The sequence below is a fragment of the Pogoniulus pusillus genome, chromosome 3 (genome assembly GCF_015220805.1).
Source record: "Pogoniulus pusillus isolate bPogPus1 chromosome 3, bPogPus1.pri, whole genome shotgun sequence".
NCBI classification, from domain to species: domain Eukaryota; kingdom Metazoa; phylum Chordata; class Aves; order Piciformes; family Lybiidae; genus Pogoniulus; species Pogoniulus pusillus.
This window is the reverse complement of record NC_087266.1, coordinates 13,843,691-13,861,368: the sequence shown is the minus strand read 5'-3', so window position 1 is coordinate 13,861,368 and position 17,678 is coordinate 13,843,691. Positions and strand designations below refer to the sequence as shown.

General features: G+C 38.8%; 1 protein-coding gene across 8 annotated transcripts in view; it reads right to left on the bottom strand.

Moving 5' to 3' along the window:
- CNTN5 (contactin 5) overlaps positions 1-17,678 on the bottom strand; it is a 736,829-nt gene that overhangs the window by 130,825 nt on the left and 588,326 nt on the right. For all 8 annotated transcript variants that reach the window (XM_064170433.1, XM_064170430.1, XM_064170397.1 and 5 more), the window contains 4 exons: positions 15,738-15,919; positions 6,473-6,609; positions 3,427-3,556; positions 1,147-1,297 (listed from right to left, as the gene is read on the bottom strand). In XM_064170433.1, the coding sequence (XP_064026503.1) occupies positions 1,147-1,297; positions 3,427-3,556; positions 6,473-6,609; positions 15,738-15,919 (600 nt within the window). The remainder of the gene's footprint in view (positions 1-1,146; positions 1,298-3,426; positions 3,557-6,472; positions 6,610-15,737; positions 15,920-17,678) is intronic.

Below are 17,678 nucleotides of genomic sequence, written 5' to 3'. Positions count from 1 at the left end.
TACATCTGGTGATCAGAGAGACCATAGTGAGTTCTGTGGAGATGACAGGAAAAAGGTCATGTAATGAAATTAGTGTAGCTACAGCATAGAGGCATGAGTCTCAAGATATTTGATACAATCAATAGTCATATATTGTCAATATATACTATACAAGTCATATCTGTTAGTAAAATGTTATATATAACAGTTTTCCTCTGCCTCAGCAGAGCAAATATGGCATGAAGAGTTACCCATTTATCCTTCTCTGAACAAAACAAGTGGCATGAGATGAAAATGAAACTTACCTGAACAAAATGGTTTTGAAGCTAACGTGGATAGATGTACCCTGCTGCTTTCATCAGTATTGCACAAGTGAACAAAAAAGCCTTGCTTTTATCTTTTTTTTACTAATGCCATACAAGACATTTTAAGTGGTTAATTCACATATTTCACCAGAAAGAATATAAGATTGCTCTGCCTACTCAAAGATGATGTGCAGACTGGCAAAACATTGTAGTGTACAGACATGTAAACTTGTAAAGTGCAATTACAGCTGGTATTTAAACTGCAGTGCTTAGGCTATATTTAACATAACAGAGCTGGACAAAGCTTATTTAATCAAACACATTCTATTAAACAGATGTGCTGCTGAGTACAGAAGTTACTTGTAGAATTAAATCTTGCCACAGAATCACATTTTTCTTCTCTGAATATTTTGAAATATTTTCTTAGACTTCCATTGTGATGAAGCTGCAAATTTGCCTTAGTAAAATTATTTCAAATGAATGGGCATATTTGATATTCTTTGTGCTCTTGACTACTGCATCCTCTATGCTTTTAATACTTTCATATTAAATTTGTAATATCTCTACAATGCAACTGAAACATTTTTGAAATGAGTAATAGAAAATATAGAGGAGGAAAAAAACCCAAAACCCAAACCCCCAAACCCAACAAACTCTCTTTTAGCTCTTTTAAAGAATTTTAAGACTTTTAATTTCAATTTTGTGGAAATGATCAAGTCACTACTGTGAGAGAGGTCAGATTGACAAAATAATTATGCCATACCCAAGCTAATACATCCATATTCTTGTCACTTGCTGTATTTTCCTAGCATACCACCAAGTAAAACATGTAAACACAATGATTAGTTTACAGAGAACTGACCTCTTACTCTCTCTTAATGCTTTATCTCCTTTCTTCCAAGTGATAGTTGGCTTTGGAGAAGCTTGTGGCTTGCACTCAATGACCACTTCTTGGCCTTTGGTAATAATTATTGTTTTCTTCATTTGATTTGGTGGGAAAGTGGGAGCCGAAGCTGTTAAAAAGAAGTATGTTAACTTTACAGAGAACAACCTCAGTTTCCTGTTTCATTACATTCTAACAGAAGGCTAGAATAATAGATTTAGTTTGGGTATAGAATCTCCATTTTCAATTGGAAATTATTACACTGCAGATTTAATCCAGTTATGAATTAGTGAGGCGCCCTTCACACCAGCATACTACAGTAAGACTGTGAAATCTAACAGCTTCAGAAATCAAATATCGAAGTTGGTTTAGTTACACCTTCTCTATTTTTTTTTTTAGCTTGGAAGATTAACTTGATAGAAGTAAATAGTTCAAAATTAAAACAAGTTTAAATTGCTTAACTATCTAAAAATGCATTATTTAGTTAATGCTTATAAAAATTACTACTGTTAATGAAATTCTATTGCTTTTTCTTGTTATGTTTGTTTGAATACTGGGAGCTGAAAAATGAGTTCTTAATAAGAGATATTTAACCATGTTGTCTTAATATTTCACTTTTCAATATTTAACCATGTCATCTTAGTATTTCACTTTTCAAGAGATCTCATTGTAATCAACTAAAGTAATACATGTATCACAAAATGATGCTAAGTACTGAAATTTTATATCAAGAATGGAGAGTTACTCTTATGTAATCTCATATGTTTGTGTGTTTCTTAAACTGCTTTTGCAAAATCCAAGTCCCTCCTTGCAATGATCTCAGATACACACATAGAAACCTATTACACTCTATTGCCTCGCATACATAGGAATTTCCTACCATTATTTTGGGTAATTTTCATACCAGACCTATTTATATGGATAATTTATTCCATTCTTTTCCCTTTAATAACTCAGAAAATTAAAGCCAACTGCTTCTTTAATGCAACATTATGGTTAAAATTTAACAGGGGTACAATTTCACAAGTGACCAAATGAAAGACTGGTTTTAACTGCAGCAACATGTAAGGACCATTTCCTATTGGGGATCATCAAAGAAAGTGTGCAACTACCTGATGTAATAGATAATGCTTATTTTATAATAGATATAAGAAGCAGAGCAAGAGAACACTGTAAGCAAGAGAGGTGTCTTTGCTGAATGAATCACAAATGACAAGGGAGTGTATTTGCTTTACTATGGGTGATATTAGCTCAAGTATTTAATTTCCACTATTTGATCAGTTCTGGTAACTTCATAAGCAATTTTCACACATTTAAAACTAAGATCATGCTTAATGATCTCTGGAAAATGGTCAGGGTAAAAGCAATAATTTGATTTTAATAGAGACTGAAATATATTTACTGTCTTTGAGTTTCTTCCTCTGTAGTTAATTCCGAGGGATTAAAAAACATTTTTCCATTTGCTTAAACTGAAATAGCTTTGCATGAGAAATGGTCACAAAAAAAGGTAACAGTAATTTATGAAAGGAAATTTTTAGTTAACATGATGACCTGTGCTTTCTCAGACAACAGAGGGCTCACAGATAAGTAACCAAAATTAAAATGAACTCACTTTTATCTGCTCAGTTAAGTTTGGACTGACAGACACCCTTCCTTATCAGAACAGATTAAGAACAAATGTAATCATCAAAGGCGTGCTAGTTTGAAGCAGGCTAGAATGTCTTGGTGAGAAGAACTAGATTACAGGCTGTAAAAGGAAAACAGTGGTGATGTCTGCTTCCCTCATAGGCTTGCTGAGAGGTATAGGAACAAGAAATAAAAACACAGATAATCACTCTCACTCTGGCTGCTGGCTAAGCTGCATCTCTCTAACCTCACCCTCCATTTTGGACTAACCCACTTTGCTTCCTAACCCCCTGGCCGAACCTCCATTCTTCCTTGGGACTGGTGTAAGGTTGAGAGGGGCAGGGGGAAGGTGAAGGGGTGCCTGAAAGCCCCTCCTGGGGACTCAGGTTTCTGGGAGGGGAGTTGTGTTTCTGTATTACCTTTTACCTTGTCTATTTCTGTCTATAACTGTATATACTGTAAGTATCTGCTTGTATATTGTGTTAGCTGTAAATATAAGCTTCATTCATATTTCCAGAGCTGACTGAGTCTAGTCTGGGTGATTTCTAAAGTGTGTGTGGGGGGAACACCCACACCAGCACAAAAGGGAAAAATAAAAAAAGGAGTTGTCTATTCTTTTTCAATAATACTCACCTAAAATCTTGAGTTCAGCGCTGGCATAAATAGTGCCGTACTTATTTTCTGCTAAGCACTGATACATTCCTGCATCTGACACATTCACACCGTGGATCATCAGAACACCATTAACCATCTCAATCCTGGTCTGTAAAGAAATAAAAATAAATCTGTAAGCCAACAGGCACTGGAAACTTGCTAGAAGATTAAGCCAATTGGACAAAAAGATATTATTGAGCTAAAATAAAACTGAGCAACAAAGTTCCTTGGGCTGACTATTTTTGGGGCTTGATCTCTTCTCCCAGACAACCACAGATAGAACAAGGAGACACAGTCTCAAGTTGTGCCAGGGGAAGTATAGGCTGGATGTTAGGAGGAAGTTGTTGCCAGAGAGAGTGATTTGCCATTGGAATGGGCTGCCCAGGGAGGTGGTGGAGGCACCGTCCATGGACGCGTTCAAGAAAAGCCTGGCTGAGGCACTTAGTGCCATGGTCTAGTTGATTGGATGGGGCTGGGTGCTAGGTCGGACTGGATGATCTTGGAGGTCTCTTCCAACCTGGTTGATTCTATGATTCTAAGAATGACAATATAAAACAGATGGAGGAAGACAGAAAAAACTCTCCAAAGATATGTAAAGGCAAATATTTTTCAGTACAAGTTATCTGTCTCTAAGGCTTGCTAATGTCTATTTGCTTGGGCTTTTTTGCTGATACCTTTCCATGATTTTTAAAAGCAGTGCATCTGAGCAACTTTAATGAGGCAAGGACTCAGTTGTAGGTGTAACATGTCTGACGATTTCCACATCTCCAGCAAGTGCTTTATTTCAGTCATGGTAGCATTTTCATGAAAGTGGTCTCTTAAAGGTTGCTTGCCTAAGAGCAAAAGTGTCTAATTGCTTCATCATTAGTGTAAACTTCTTATTTGGCAGGTCCACTAGTAGAAATAATTACCACAGCTAAACAGAAGGGGCATTAATAACTGCTTATTGAGAAGCGTGCCACATGAAGCTGTAGAATGAATAACTTGTACTACTGTAAAGCATCCCTAGATTTCATTAGTACAGTTGTACATTTAATTAAAAATGGATAAGGAATAAAGTGCTTGGAAATGCAGAGGAAACTGAAAAAAAAGTTCTCTTTGCTGGAAAGCCTCAGTTTAAACTGAAATTTAATTTCAGATTTCAGAGCCTCGTGCAACTAATGGCTTGGAAAATCGTAAAACTAAAAAATATAGATATTTAAATGCTTCAATTTCAGGACTGAAAAGGCAGAAATGGGTAAAGCAAAGGCATGTAAACTTATTTTCAGTGCCTCACAGCTTTGAAAATAAACTGTGTTTATGTGTCCTTGCTTTTTTTTTTTTTGCAGAATTTGTTGATGTTCATAGACATAGCATTTACTAGAAGGAAAGGCATAGCATCTTTTATATTAATAAATCAACCCCCAGAACTGAACACCTTTATTTAAAACTGGAAAAAATACCTAAAATAAATTTACTATTTTCTTTTTAAACTGTAAATATATTGAGACTATAAAAATGGAAAGCTACTTGTCAGAAACCTATGTAATGTTGGCTGATATGTGAAGCACTTCACTGAGAGAAAAAGAACAAAGTCAAATAAAAAGCAAGCCATGCTATGTGTGGTCTTTTAAAAGGAAAAGATTTGATTCTAAAACATATCAGGTGACTACAGTTAAAGACCTGTTTAAGAACCAATATGGAGTATTTTAATGGTTTTGATCGTTTGTTCTGCTATTTACAGAGAATCAACTGATTAAAAGGAACAGTGTGGCCAGTAGGACAAGGGAGGTTATTCTTCCCTGCACTCAACATCTCACACCTTGAGTACTGTGTCCAGTTCTGAGCTCCTCAATTCCAGAGAGATGTTGAGGTGCTGGAATGTGTCCAGAGAAGGGCAACAAAGCTGGTGAAGGGCCTGGAACACAAACCCTGTGAGGAGAGGCTGAGGGAGCTGGGGGTGTTTAGCCTGGAGAAGAGGAGGCTCAGGGGTGACCTCATTGCTGTCTACAACTACCTAAAGGGAGGCAGTAGCCAGGTGGGGGTTGGTCTCTTCTGCCAGGCAACCAGCAATAGAACAAGGCGACAGAGTCTTAAGTTGTGCCGGGGGAAGTATAGGCTGGATGTTAGGAGGAAGTTCTTGCCAGAGAGAGTGATTGGCATTGGAATGGGCTGCCCAGGGAGGTGGTGGAGTCACAGTCCATGGACGCGTTCAAGAAAAGCCTGGCTGAGGCACTTAGTGCCATGGTCTCGTTGACTGGCTAGGGCTGGGTGCTAGGTTGGACTGGATGATCTTGGAGGTCTCTTCCAACCTGGTTGATACTGTGATACTGTGATACTGTCTCTTCCATAATTCTATGATTATGAAAATACAGTAGTCATTGCTCCTCCTAGGTCAGCCCACTAGTGTTTTGAAGAGTATGATTATGCACAAACAAAATGTGGTAAATAGCACAACTTTGGGAGAAATACAAAGAAATCTCATTTATCAAATATAGTACTTCTCTAAGTTGTGGATGACTTTTTTAATAGAGACAAAATACAGACACAAAAGAAAAAAACCTAAACATATTGAGTTTGCTTAGATGTACGTTACAATACGATGGCAGACACTGTTTCAGGCACAGCTCATGAGATCTTGTCTCTTAAATATTACTGATGAATTACTGATGAATGCAATTTTACAGTGCTTGAGATAGTTTAGAGGGAATACACCCAGACAACCTGTCTGAATGGTGCCACTTAAAAAACTAATAGAGAGAAAAGCAATTTCTGAAGTGTTTTTCAGTACATCTTTAACTGAGTTTAAGTGAAACAGAAAGAGACATTGCCCATTGGAATGGGCTGCCCAGGGAGGTGGTGGAGTCACCATCCCTGGAGGTGTTTAAAAGGAGGCTGGATGAGGCATTTAGTGCCATGGTTTAGTTAATTAGAAGGGTTAGGTGGTAGGTTGGATGATCTCAGAGGTCTTTTCCAAGCTGGTTAATTCTGTGATTCTGTGAAAGAAGAAACATGCAACGAACTCATGACTCTTCGTCTGATGTACCTGTGGCCAGAGAGGAACTCCATTTTTCAGCCAGCGGTAGGTAGGTCTTGGCTTTCCAGTGGCTTTACACTCCCATCGGAGTTGATCTCCACTGTCTAATTGAGTATCATTAAGTTTCTCCACCCATTGTGGGGAGGCTGAAAGAAAAAAAATACCATGCTACACACAAAGCATACTAACTGTTAAGTTTCTAGCTGATATGCAAAGACCTAACCAATTAAAGATCTTAAATTACAGCCTTTACAGATCTTATCTTACTCTCAAAAAGAAGTACATTTAAACAAACAATGAAAACCAAAAAAAGAAAGTAACAAAATTAACAAAACTCTATAACTTTAAAGGAAATGCTTTAATGCAAAAGACAGGAATAGAAAGCTACTTGATTTAATCAAATCCAATGGATTCGATTATTGCACTGTACATTAATGCATTCATTATTGCTGAATTTAAGAACATTTGCTTGGTATAGAATTTTTAGTAACTTTTCAAGACCTAAACTACTTAGATTTTTGTAAGGAGTTTTTCTTACTTGTTAATCATCACTGACTATTGTAGTTCTATTCAGCTAAGAATGACTGGGCATTTGGCAAAGTAATTGCACAGAATTTTTTTAAGTGTCTTGAGTTTATTTTGTGTTTCGAGCACAGAACGTGAAATTTCCAGCATTCATCAGGAGTACAAATTACATAGTCAGTCAAAGTTAAACCAATCCTCTTTTAAATAAGATAGACTGTAGAGTGTATGTATGATTGTTGGGAATAGTAATATTAAATGTAGTGATTCTGTAGAATTGTCTGAATATTATATACTGGAACATAAGCCATGGACAGGTGAGAGTGAACAAGCTCAGAAGTGCTGAGTTAAGATAAAATAGAAGGTTGGAATGTCCTTAGAGAATGGTGTAACAAATATAAACCAAATGCATGGCAAATGGCAATATTATGTAAGTTTCATGTTAAAAATCAGGGGATAACTTCTGCAGAGAAGCAGATCTTTAATGCAGCCATCAATCAGATAACTATATGTAAGGTATATTTGGAAAGCTTTGTACAAGTCATTGGGGAACTGAGAATTCATATACATAAAATAAAAATGTATGCTTAAACCCCAACTTTTGGATTTCATACTGTAGACATATCAATTTGTATAGCAAAGAGGATGGCAGATGAAATTAATTAACTATATTAAATGTTGGAGAGTATTTAGATTTTGGATAGGCTTTTTATCTGCTGTTTTGGTTTGGTGGGATTTTTTTTTGTTTCATTTTGTTTTTTAAATGGAAGAGAGCAAGCAGCTAACAGGCTTTCACTGCTAAAGGAGTGCAATATTCCTCTGCTTGGCATGGACAGAAATTCAGATCTGTCACAACAAAGTCTCTGCTTCAAACGCTGGATAATTGATAACACACTTTAACACAGGGAACTGAGTTTAAAAATAAATCTTTGAATCTAACTGGCATTTGACAGGTCACCAATCAAAGATGTGAGAAGATATGAAAAGGCATGACAGGTGACTAACTGCTTCTAGCTTGCATCTTGTGCATGGCTGAGAAAGAAAATGAATGAGGTGTCTATCATTCCTAAGCAGAGAACAGTCTGCTTTGGAGTCCCTGACCAGGCAGTTGTCAGGAGCTGGAAACATATCAGAAAAAGGATCATTCGTTTCCCTTTTAGTAGAGAAAAACAGAAATAAGATTGACCCAACCTCTCTCCCAAATTTAAGACTAAAAACATGTGTTACATTATTCTTCTTACGACAGTCAAAGCCATAATGACATGCGCCGTAAGCACTCCACTGCGCTGAATCATTTGCTTCTTAAATTGTATCAAAGGTTCCAGGAAATCCCCAGAAACAGTTTGCAGAAGTCTCTGTTTACTTGCTGCATACTGATTGTCCTAAAAATATAATTCCATTGCATTGTCTAGTTCATACTGTTGTTTTCTTTCTGAGGGTTTCGGTGTGCAGAGAGGAAGCATGCTGAGAAGCAATTGTCTCCTTTGAAATCAAGCACACTAAATGATTTCGGAAGCTGTGACAGTTATATGTGCGACTAAACATTCAGAGAAGTCAGCCAGATGCTATAAAAATTGTGCAGTTTCAAAGAGATGCTAAGCTGTTCTTATTTATATTTCATTCTTTTTATTATTTCACCATTTAAAAAATTCCACTATCTGAACCAAAGTCTAATTTAATTTTTCTATGTTGAATTTGATCGTATTATGAATCACAGCCTTCACATTTAGAGTATGCAGCTGTTTACACTAAGTTAAAACTGTGTCCCCAAGCCTGGCTATGGAGGCACTATCTTCAGTACACCACCATTATTCCCTACGCACTGTGGCTGCATCAACAGAGTCCAATGGGATGGGGTTCAATAGCTCCAAGTGCCGGGTGCTGCACTTTGGCCACAACAACCCCATGCAGAGATACAGGCTGGGGTCAGAGTGGCTGGAGAGCAGCCAGACAGAGAGGGATCTGGGGGTGCTGATTGATACCCGCCTGAACATGAGCCAGCAGTGTGCCCAGGTGGCCAAGAGAGCCAGTGGCATCCTGGCCTGCATCAGGAATGCTGTGGTCAGCAGGAGCAGGGAGGTCATCCTGCCCCTGTACTCTGCACTGGTTAGACCACACCTTGAGTACTGTGTTCAGTTCTGGGCCTCCCAGTTGAGGAGGGACATTGAGATGCTTGAGCGTGTCCAGAGAAGGGCGACGAGGCTGGTGAGAGGCCTTGAGCACAGCCCTATGAGGAGAGGCTGAGGGAGCTGGGATTGGTTAGCCTGGAGAAGAGGAGGCTCAGGGGTGACCTTATTGCTGTCTACAACCACCTGAGGGGAGGTTGTGGCCAGGAGGAGGTTGCTCTCTTCTCTCAGGTGACCAGCACCAGAACAAGAGGACACAGCCTCAGGCTGCGCCAGGGGAAATTTAGGCTGGAGGTGAGGAGAAAGTTCTTCACTGAGAGAGTCATTGGACACTGGAATGGGCTGCCCGGGGAGGTGGTGGAGTCGCCGTCCCTGGGGCTGTTCAAGGCAAGGATTGGACGTGGCACTTGGTGCCATGGTCTAGCCTTGAGCTCTGTGGTAAAGGGTTGGACTTGATGATCTGTGAGGTCTCTTCCAACCTTGGTGATACTGTGATACTGTGATACTGTGACAGCACTGTCATGGCACAAGCTTTTCTTGGTAAACCTAACAATGCAAATCCGAGTAGTATGACCAACTGGTAGTAACTACCTTTTTATCATTTGTTGGAGCATTTCTACACGAAGTTTTCTCTACATAACCTAACTGGCATTTGGATTTATAATTTTCAAACTGTTAAACTTGCCATCAGCCAAAACAATGATTCTGACTCCAAACCATTCGAGAGCCAAGCAGCAAAGCAATAGGTAGATGCAGCAGGAACGAGAGATGAATTTTCGTCACTTGTTAGCTTCCCCTCCTCTCTCTATTTGCTTTCTTGGCCACAGAGAGTTCTATCCCTGTTCATGAGCAAGGCCACTGTCCATAATATCATATTTTTTCTTAATTTCAAAAGGGAAACATTTATTTGGACATACAGTCTCTGACTTTTAAGAATGTGCATACAGGCAAAGAAAATTTATTCCCATAATCACACTTAGTTTTAATTGGAAAATATATGCTCTAAGAAGCATTTAAACAGAATTCAAGAGCAACAAGGTGGTTTAGAAATGCATAAATGCAGCATTCATATTGGGGAAAAAAGGATGTTTGCTTTTTAATCTGCCCAGAAGAATTTTGGGGTGAATGTAAGAAGAGAAGGATGTGTTTTATTATTCAGTGGTCTTCGTGGATATTGTACCACAACTTTATAGAGTGCTCTTGAGATTTTAGGATGACCATTCAATTTCTGATTTATTTTATTCTACATTTCTCTACCTGTCTAATCAAGGATGTCAAAATGTTTTACAGACTCAAATTGGCATTTAATCTTCAGACTTTACAGGCCAGTCTTTATGCAAAATGAAGTTCTTCTGCAGAAAACTCAGCCAACTTTCTCAAATTATTAAGCAACTTTTTGACTGGAAAAAAAAAAAAGGACAAAACTTTGCATAAACAAATGACTTTAGATAGTGTCCTGCAATGTGAGTGTGTGTAGTTCAGGGTCAGAAAAAACTCTGGACACGAGGCCAATTGTGAAGTGTGTAACAGAATAGGTAGCTAGAAGTGAGAAAGAAAAAATATCAAGATAAAATAAAATAGCAAATTAAAAGTGAAGGTGAGATTCTGACCACAAAAATATCTTCCTTCCTAGTTAGATTTACTTCATAGGACTAGCCCAAGGGGTTTAGAGTGAGAGAATTGCACAAACTTCCACTTGCTGTTAGGAAAATGCCACTGGTCAGGATTAGTTAAGGAACTGTGATTACACAGAGTATTAATGGCTAATGTCTCCATCCAAAATTTTGTGCTCACTTCTATTAATCAGATTCAGCTGGAATAAAACTTCCTGTAAACTTACAAGATGAGCAATTCACTTGTGGAAAAAAAACACCTCTCAAAATAGTTTGTAGGACATATGGAATGTGTCTTGAACATGTTCTATATGTAGTACATACAGAACATGTCCAGAGAAGGGTGACAAAGCTAGTGAAAGGCCTGGAGCACAAACCCTATGAGGAGAGCTGAGGGAGTTGGGGTTGTTTAGCCTGCAGAGGAGGAGGTCCAGGGCAGAGCTCATTGCTGTCTACAAGTACCTGAAGGGAGGCTGTAGCCAGGTAGGGGTTAGTCTCTTCTCCCAGGCAACCAGCAACAGAACAAGGAGACAGTCTCAAGTTGTGCTGGGGGAAGTATAGGCTGGATGTTAGGAGGAAGTTGTTGCCAGAGAGAGTGATTGGCATTGGAATGGGCTGCCCAGGGAGGTGGTGGAGTCACTGTCCCTGGAGGTGTTCAATAAAAGACTGGATGAGGCACTTGGTGCCATGGTCTAGGTGACTGGCTAGGGCTGGGTGGTCGCTTGGACTGGATGATCTTGGAGGTCTCTTCCAACCCGACTGATTCTATCATTCTGTGATTCTATGTGAATATGTATGCATTATCAAAATTACATTTAATGTCTTTGCCACTATTACAGCTTCCATGCCTTTCACAATTCTTCCACTGAGTGCTAAAGCTTCAAAAATCTGAAGTTGTCAGCATTGAAATCTCACTTTCTGAACAATGTCTGAAGTGTCAGATGCATCAGGTATTCATGGTATACTGCAGCATCAGGTAAGAAATGTGGAAGTCACTGTTTTGTGATTAAATGTGGCTGGACAAGCAGACTGGGTGTCCTGGGCTTTCTCCAAAATACTCTGTGGTGACCCAAATCAGACATAACTGATGAAATGAAGAAGATTCAAACAGACAGCAAGCGAATTCCTACAGAGATATGCAAATCATGAGACTGCAGTATGACACAGCTGGTCTTACAGCCTGCTCTGAAATTTTACAAGACATCTCTGGTAAGCAATGATGGCCTATGTCTGAATTTCTGAGCTAGTATAATCATTGTCTCCTGGAGGAATAAGTTGTCAGTGGAAAGAAAAATGTAAATAATTAATGTTGACTGTTGTTATGAATAAGAGGTAGAGCAAGCAATGCTGTTTCATGTAATGCCCCTAAGTCCTGCCAGATCAACTGTCATCAAAGGAAGCTGACAATTTTGCAAAGTAACATTTGGCTGAACTGCAGCTAAAAACCTTCTTACCCAAACCTTCTTACAACCCTTTCCAAGGCTGTCAAGGTTGGTATGCCAGTGAGACACTAATGTTGTTTTCAGAAGTACTGAAGGCTGCAAGAGGGTCACTGGGGAAAATTGAATCCCAAAACCCTGAGAAGGCACTTGTAGGGAGTGGATAACAGCCTGTGCTTCTTGTTCTGCTGTACTGAAGGTTGGTGCCAGGCTCCTTCTGGAAGCTGTTGAGGTGCTCTGACCTTGCTTCCTGCTAATGCAGATAGGTTTAACTCTGGCTTGGATCTGGTTTTGACATTGAAATATAGAATGATAGACCTTAGTAAAGCTTAATAATGTAGCATCTGTTAATCAGAGGAATAAGACATCTGAAGTGGGCCCTCTTTGTGTAATGTTAAAGAAGTCACTCTAATATTATTGCAAAAAATGCTGATTGACAGAAAATTATGCACTACCCATAAAGGCAGTGACTGGGAAAAAATATAAAATTGACAGTGGTGGAGAACTTTCTATTTCTATCTGGACAGTGTAAAACAAAAAATGATGAAGTAAATGTTTTCTGCAGACTCCTAGATGTGAGTACCAACTTTATTCCTGCTCACAACAAAAATGTGTCCAGGCTAATGACAGAGGCAGAGCAGTGTAGAACGATACACCATGTTTGCTGTGATTTTATGCTACAGGTCTGCAGGGTGCTCTTGAGGAAATAATTTCATTTTCCAATATCCTGACTTCTCTCTTGAAGAACACGTTTTATGTGTCTTTAGCTCTGAAAAAAGGAAGGCAGAAATAATTGAAGCACCTTTATAAAGTGCTTTGGCATCTGGTAGTTTCATAGCTCTAGAAAACAACTTAAGTGTATGAGCTGGTGTGCATCCTATAATTCAAATTATGGTGCTTTTTTCTTTTTCAGTTTCAGACATTTTAAGAAATACTGTTGCAAGAGGAAAAAAAAAAAAGGAATGTTGCTGTAGCAAGAGCTTCTGTACTTGGATGTAATTGGCAGTAAGAATTTTTAGTACAGGAGAAATGTCACTGGGGTATTGGCACAGCAGGAGGTGCCAAGTAGTTCCTGGGATTTGACTGCTGCTTTCAGTAGATGCTTTATACAACTTTTGCTTTGACAAAAGATGGCATGTCCAAATGAAAGGTGCAAACTACCACCTTTGGCATAATTTTTTTTCAGCAAATACCAAAGGAATACTAAAGACATAAAACCTGCCCTTGGCTCTAGATGGATAAAAATGAAGAGAAAGGAGAAAAAAGAGAGAAGCGTCATCTAGAGATATGCCGATGTTCACTAAAAACAAGGCAGCTAAGATAAAGACATTGGGAAGCTGGAGGACACAGGAAAATTTATTATGGACTGGAAATATTGACACTAGTGGAAAATAAACTAAATATATGATGTCAGTCTATGGTTATTTGATGAAAGTGTGTAACAAAGAGAGAAAACTGTGTATAGTTAGTAATGGGGAGAAAGCACTAGCAGCCATGGGCTGAAATCAAGAAAAGAGAAAGAAAATTGATTAACAGGAGAGACTGCTTCTTAAAGGTGCCTATTAGCCTGGGGACCTGTCAAAACTGCAGCAGCTGGAATCTCATTCATTGTGATATTTGAAGACAGAAAGCCATTCAGAGACTGAAACTTATTACATGATCTACACTAGACCTTCCTTCATAAGTATTTAAGCTTGTAGGATTCATGGAATTACAGCAAGTGATACAGCATTAATTAGTAAGAAGTAGGTTGGACTCAAACATATATTCATTGTAAAGAAAACTTTGACTTTTAACTATTCAAGATGCATTTTCTATAGGTGCTATGTATGTTCCTCCCTTCAGGATCCATGCAGAGAACCAGAATGACACAGCCTCACCAATATGGTGGATAAAGTCAACTCCCTTTATTGAAGCTAAGAGTGATGCTTATATAATGGTTCAATACAACGTGTCTAATTCGGATAGGTTACATAGCAGAACATGGGCTGCCCACATGCAAAGAGGCAGACCTGACCAACTTGCCCCCTTCAAGTCCCCTTTGCACAGCTAGCTACAGACAACAGCCGACTTCACAGCTTCTCTGCCAGCCTTCCCAAGGCCACTTTCCTGCAGCTAAGCCTCCTTATCAAAATGACCTAACATTACCTTCTCTGCTCTCCTTATTTTCAGACTGCTCAATCCTGCTCAAACCCCAGCATACAGGCTGTCATTTCTAGCCCTTAGGATACAGCAACAATATTATGTAAAATTGATTATTTTTACTTGCATTGTTTTAGTCTGAGGTGGCTACTTTTCTTCATAGTAGCTTGTAAGGGGCTATATTTTGGATTTGTGCTGTAATTATAGCACAGGGATGTTTTTGTTATTGCTCAACACTGCTTACACAGCATTGAGGCCTCTTCTGCTTCCTCACATCACCCCACCAGAAAGTAGAGTGGATGTGCACAGGGAGTTGGGAGGGGACACAGCTGGGACAGCCAGCACTCAGGGATATCCCATAACATATGATGTCATGCTCAGCAATAAAAACTGGGGGAAGAAGGAATGAGGGGGGCATTCAGAGTGATGATATTTGACTTCCCAAGTAACTATTATGTGTGAGTCCAGCAGAGAGCCATGATGACTGGGGGACCTGAGCAACTCTCTTATGGAGAGAGACTGAGAAACCGGGGGTTGTTGTGTCTGGAGAAGAGAAGACTGAGAGGAGATCTGACCAATACATACAAATATCTGAGGGATAGGTATCAAGTGGATTGGGGCCAATCTCTTTTCAGTGGTGAGTAGCAATAAGACAAGAAGCAACAGCTACAAATTGGGACATAGAAGGTTTCACCTCAACATGAGGAGAAACTTCTTTACAGTGAGGGTGATGGAGCACTGAAACAGAGAGGTTCTGGACTACCCAGAGAGGTTGTGGACTCTCCTTCTCTGGAGACTTTCAAAACCCACCTCAATGCATTCCTGTGCAAACTACCCTGGGGGATCCTGCTTTGGCATGAGGTTTGGACTCAATCATCTCTGGAGGTCTCTTGCAACCTCTAATATTCTGTGATTCCATGAAAATGAGAACCTTCAGAAATTGTGTTTATGTCAACTGAGAATTTTCTACAAAGGCAAAAGCACTTCTGCAGCTTTGTTTCCTGTACAATGAATCTGGCAAAATTCAGCACCTGGGTATGGCAAAGGTGAGATATTAATAAAACTGTGGTAAAAATCCTGCAATATTTATAATATTGTTTTCTGACAGACACATCATGCTTATGTTGCATGTGACTGTTTTATATAATATCAAGAGGGAAGAAAAAACCCAACTTTAAAAAATAATACTGATATTCTTTTAAGTAAAAATCCATAAACATCAAACATGAAATTGCCTTTAAGCCAGTTCTTGCAGGGAGTCAACTATTTATATTTCAGACTTTAATGCACTGCTAAGGAATTAATCTATGCAGCTTAATGCTAATTTTATTTCAAGAGAAAACATACTGGACTTTAGCATCCTTCATGTATTATTAATGTCTTAAGTGTGGAGAAAACATTGCTGGATAATACTGTATACAGGTAAACTTACTGTACACTTGTAGCTGTCCTCTGAAGACATTTCTTCCACGAGAGTTTTCAGCCTTACATTCATAGACTCCTGCATCCTCTAGCTGCACATTAGGTATTTCAAGCACAGCTTGGGATTTTCTCAGGCGGGCTTTACTTGGATTATGACCATTAACTTTCCTCCAAGATATTGTTGGAACAGGGCTGAAATATTTAGTAAAATAACTGTTAGTATTCTCACGCTATTGAGAATATAGAAACTAGCATTTAAAAATAGGAATAATCTAAGCAGCAACAAAATATAATCACAATTAAGGTTCATATAACACTTGATATATCTCACTTCCTGTAGGGGATGCTTAATAAATGGTTTGCCATTTGGAATGTGTCTCTCATCCACATGGGAAGCCCAGTTTTTATTGAGAGCAAGTAAATAATTTGAAATATCCTCTCCAGAGCTTCTCTAGCACTCCATGCTTCACATCTGAACATTTCCACTCAATGGGCAAAAGAAAATAACAGCTTCAAAACCAGGATGAATTTAGCAAATCACATCACACCCCAATTTTGCCTCACTTGAAACTGCAATTCTGGCGAATAGTGAGTAATAATGTCCATCTGAACTGAAGATTTCAGTGCCACTCTATTGTGGATAAACTCAAGTGACCAGAGCTTTAGAGATCTTTTTTTCCTGCAATATTCTTGAAGCTACAAAACTGATTGTATAAGAGGCACGTATTAATGGCACTACTGCTTCTGACTGACTCAAGCAGTACATGTCTGCTCAAGGGAATGGAAGGGCTTTTCACTGGAGCTTATTACTCCACAGAGATCTAAGTAGAAACAGTGTAATTTACATCCATATTGAGAGAAGAAATGGATTAGACAGAGTTTACATTATTTAATTTAGTTTTTTTTAGCCCAGACGCTCATCAGTATGCACTTATTGGGCTCTTTGGCACAGACACATATTTATCGAAGTATGGCAAATACTTAAGGACAAAGAAAAGGAATGAGCGAGTTTGAGGCTGTGTAAAGGGAACAATGGTGATGTCTTCTCCACTCATAGGTTTGCTGAGATGTACAAAACCAAGAACATAAACATAGATAGGACAGTGGGTCTCTGTCGCATCTGGTACCTATACTTTTCTCCCTGGCCTGCTTTCTGTGTAACTAATCCTTCTGCTTTCTAAACCCCCTTGCCAATCCTCCAAACTCACCTTGCATGTAAGGCAAAGCCTGGGACAAGGTAGAGGGGTGGAAAGGAGGTGGTTTGGAGCCCCTCCTGGGGACTCTGTTTTCTGGGAGGGCTGTTGTGTTTCTGTATTAGTTTTAACTTGTATATTTCTGTCTATAGCTGTATCTATTGTAAATATCTGCTTGTATATTGTGCTAAGCTATAAATATAAAGCTTCATTTCTTAATTTCCAGATGTCTGAGTCTAGTCTGGGTGATTTCATAAGAGTGGTGGAGTGGTTAACACCCAAACCATCACAAGGAAAAAAAAACATATCTGTAGTTACAAAATATTTGATTACGAGACAAAAACTAGACAACTTCAGATACTGCAAAGAAGGTTTGTGGACATCATAAAAGGAAATATAACTGTTACATGCTGATACTGTTTTCATAAAATATTTTGTATTTTACATTTATTTAAATTTCTTCCACCTATAAACTTAGATACAAACACAGTTGGATCTTACAGCAGGTAGACAGGAAAAAAAATACTTCATAGCATAGATTCAAAGTCAAAGATTCTATTAATTTCTGTAATGATTTTCTAGCTTGCTATATAACTATGTGAAGTTGCATTAAAAGATCACCTTTCCTCAGTATTTCAAGGTGTCCAATCTGAGACACCATAAAGACAAGCCAGCCAACCACGGGTAAAGCTTTAGTTATTCAGCCACTTGAAATCAGGCTGTGAGGTAGTGCAGTTCTACTCAAACCTCCAGAGAAG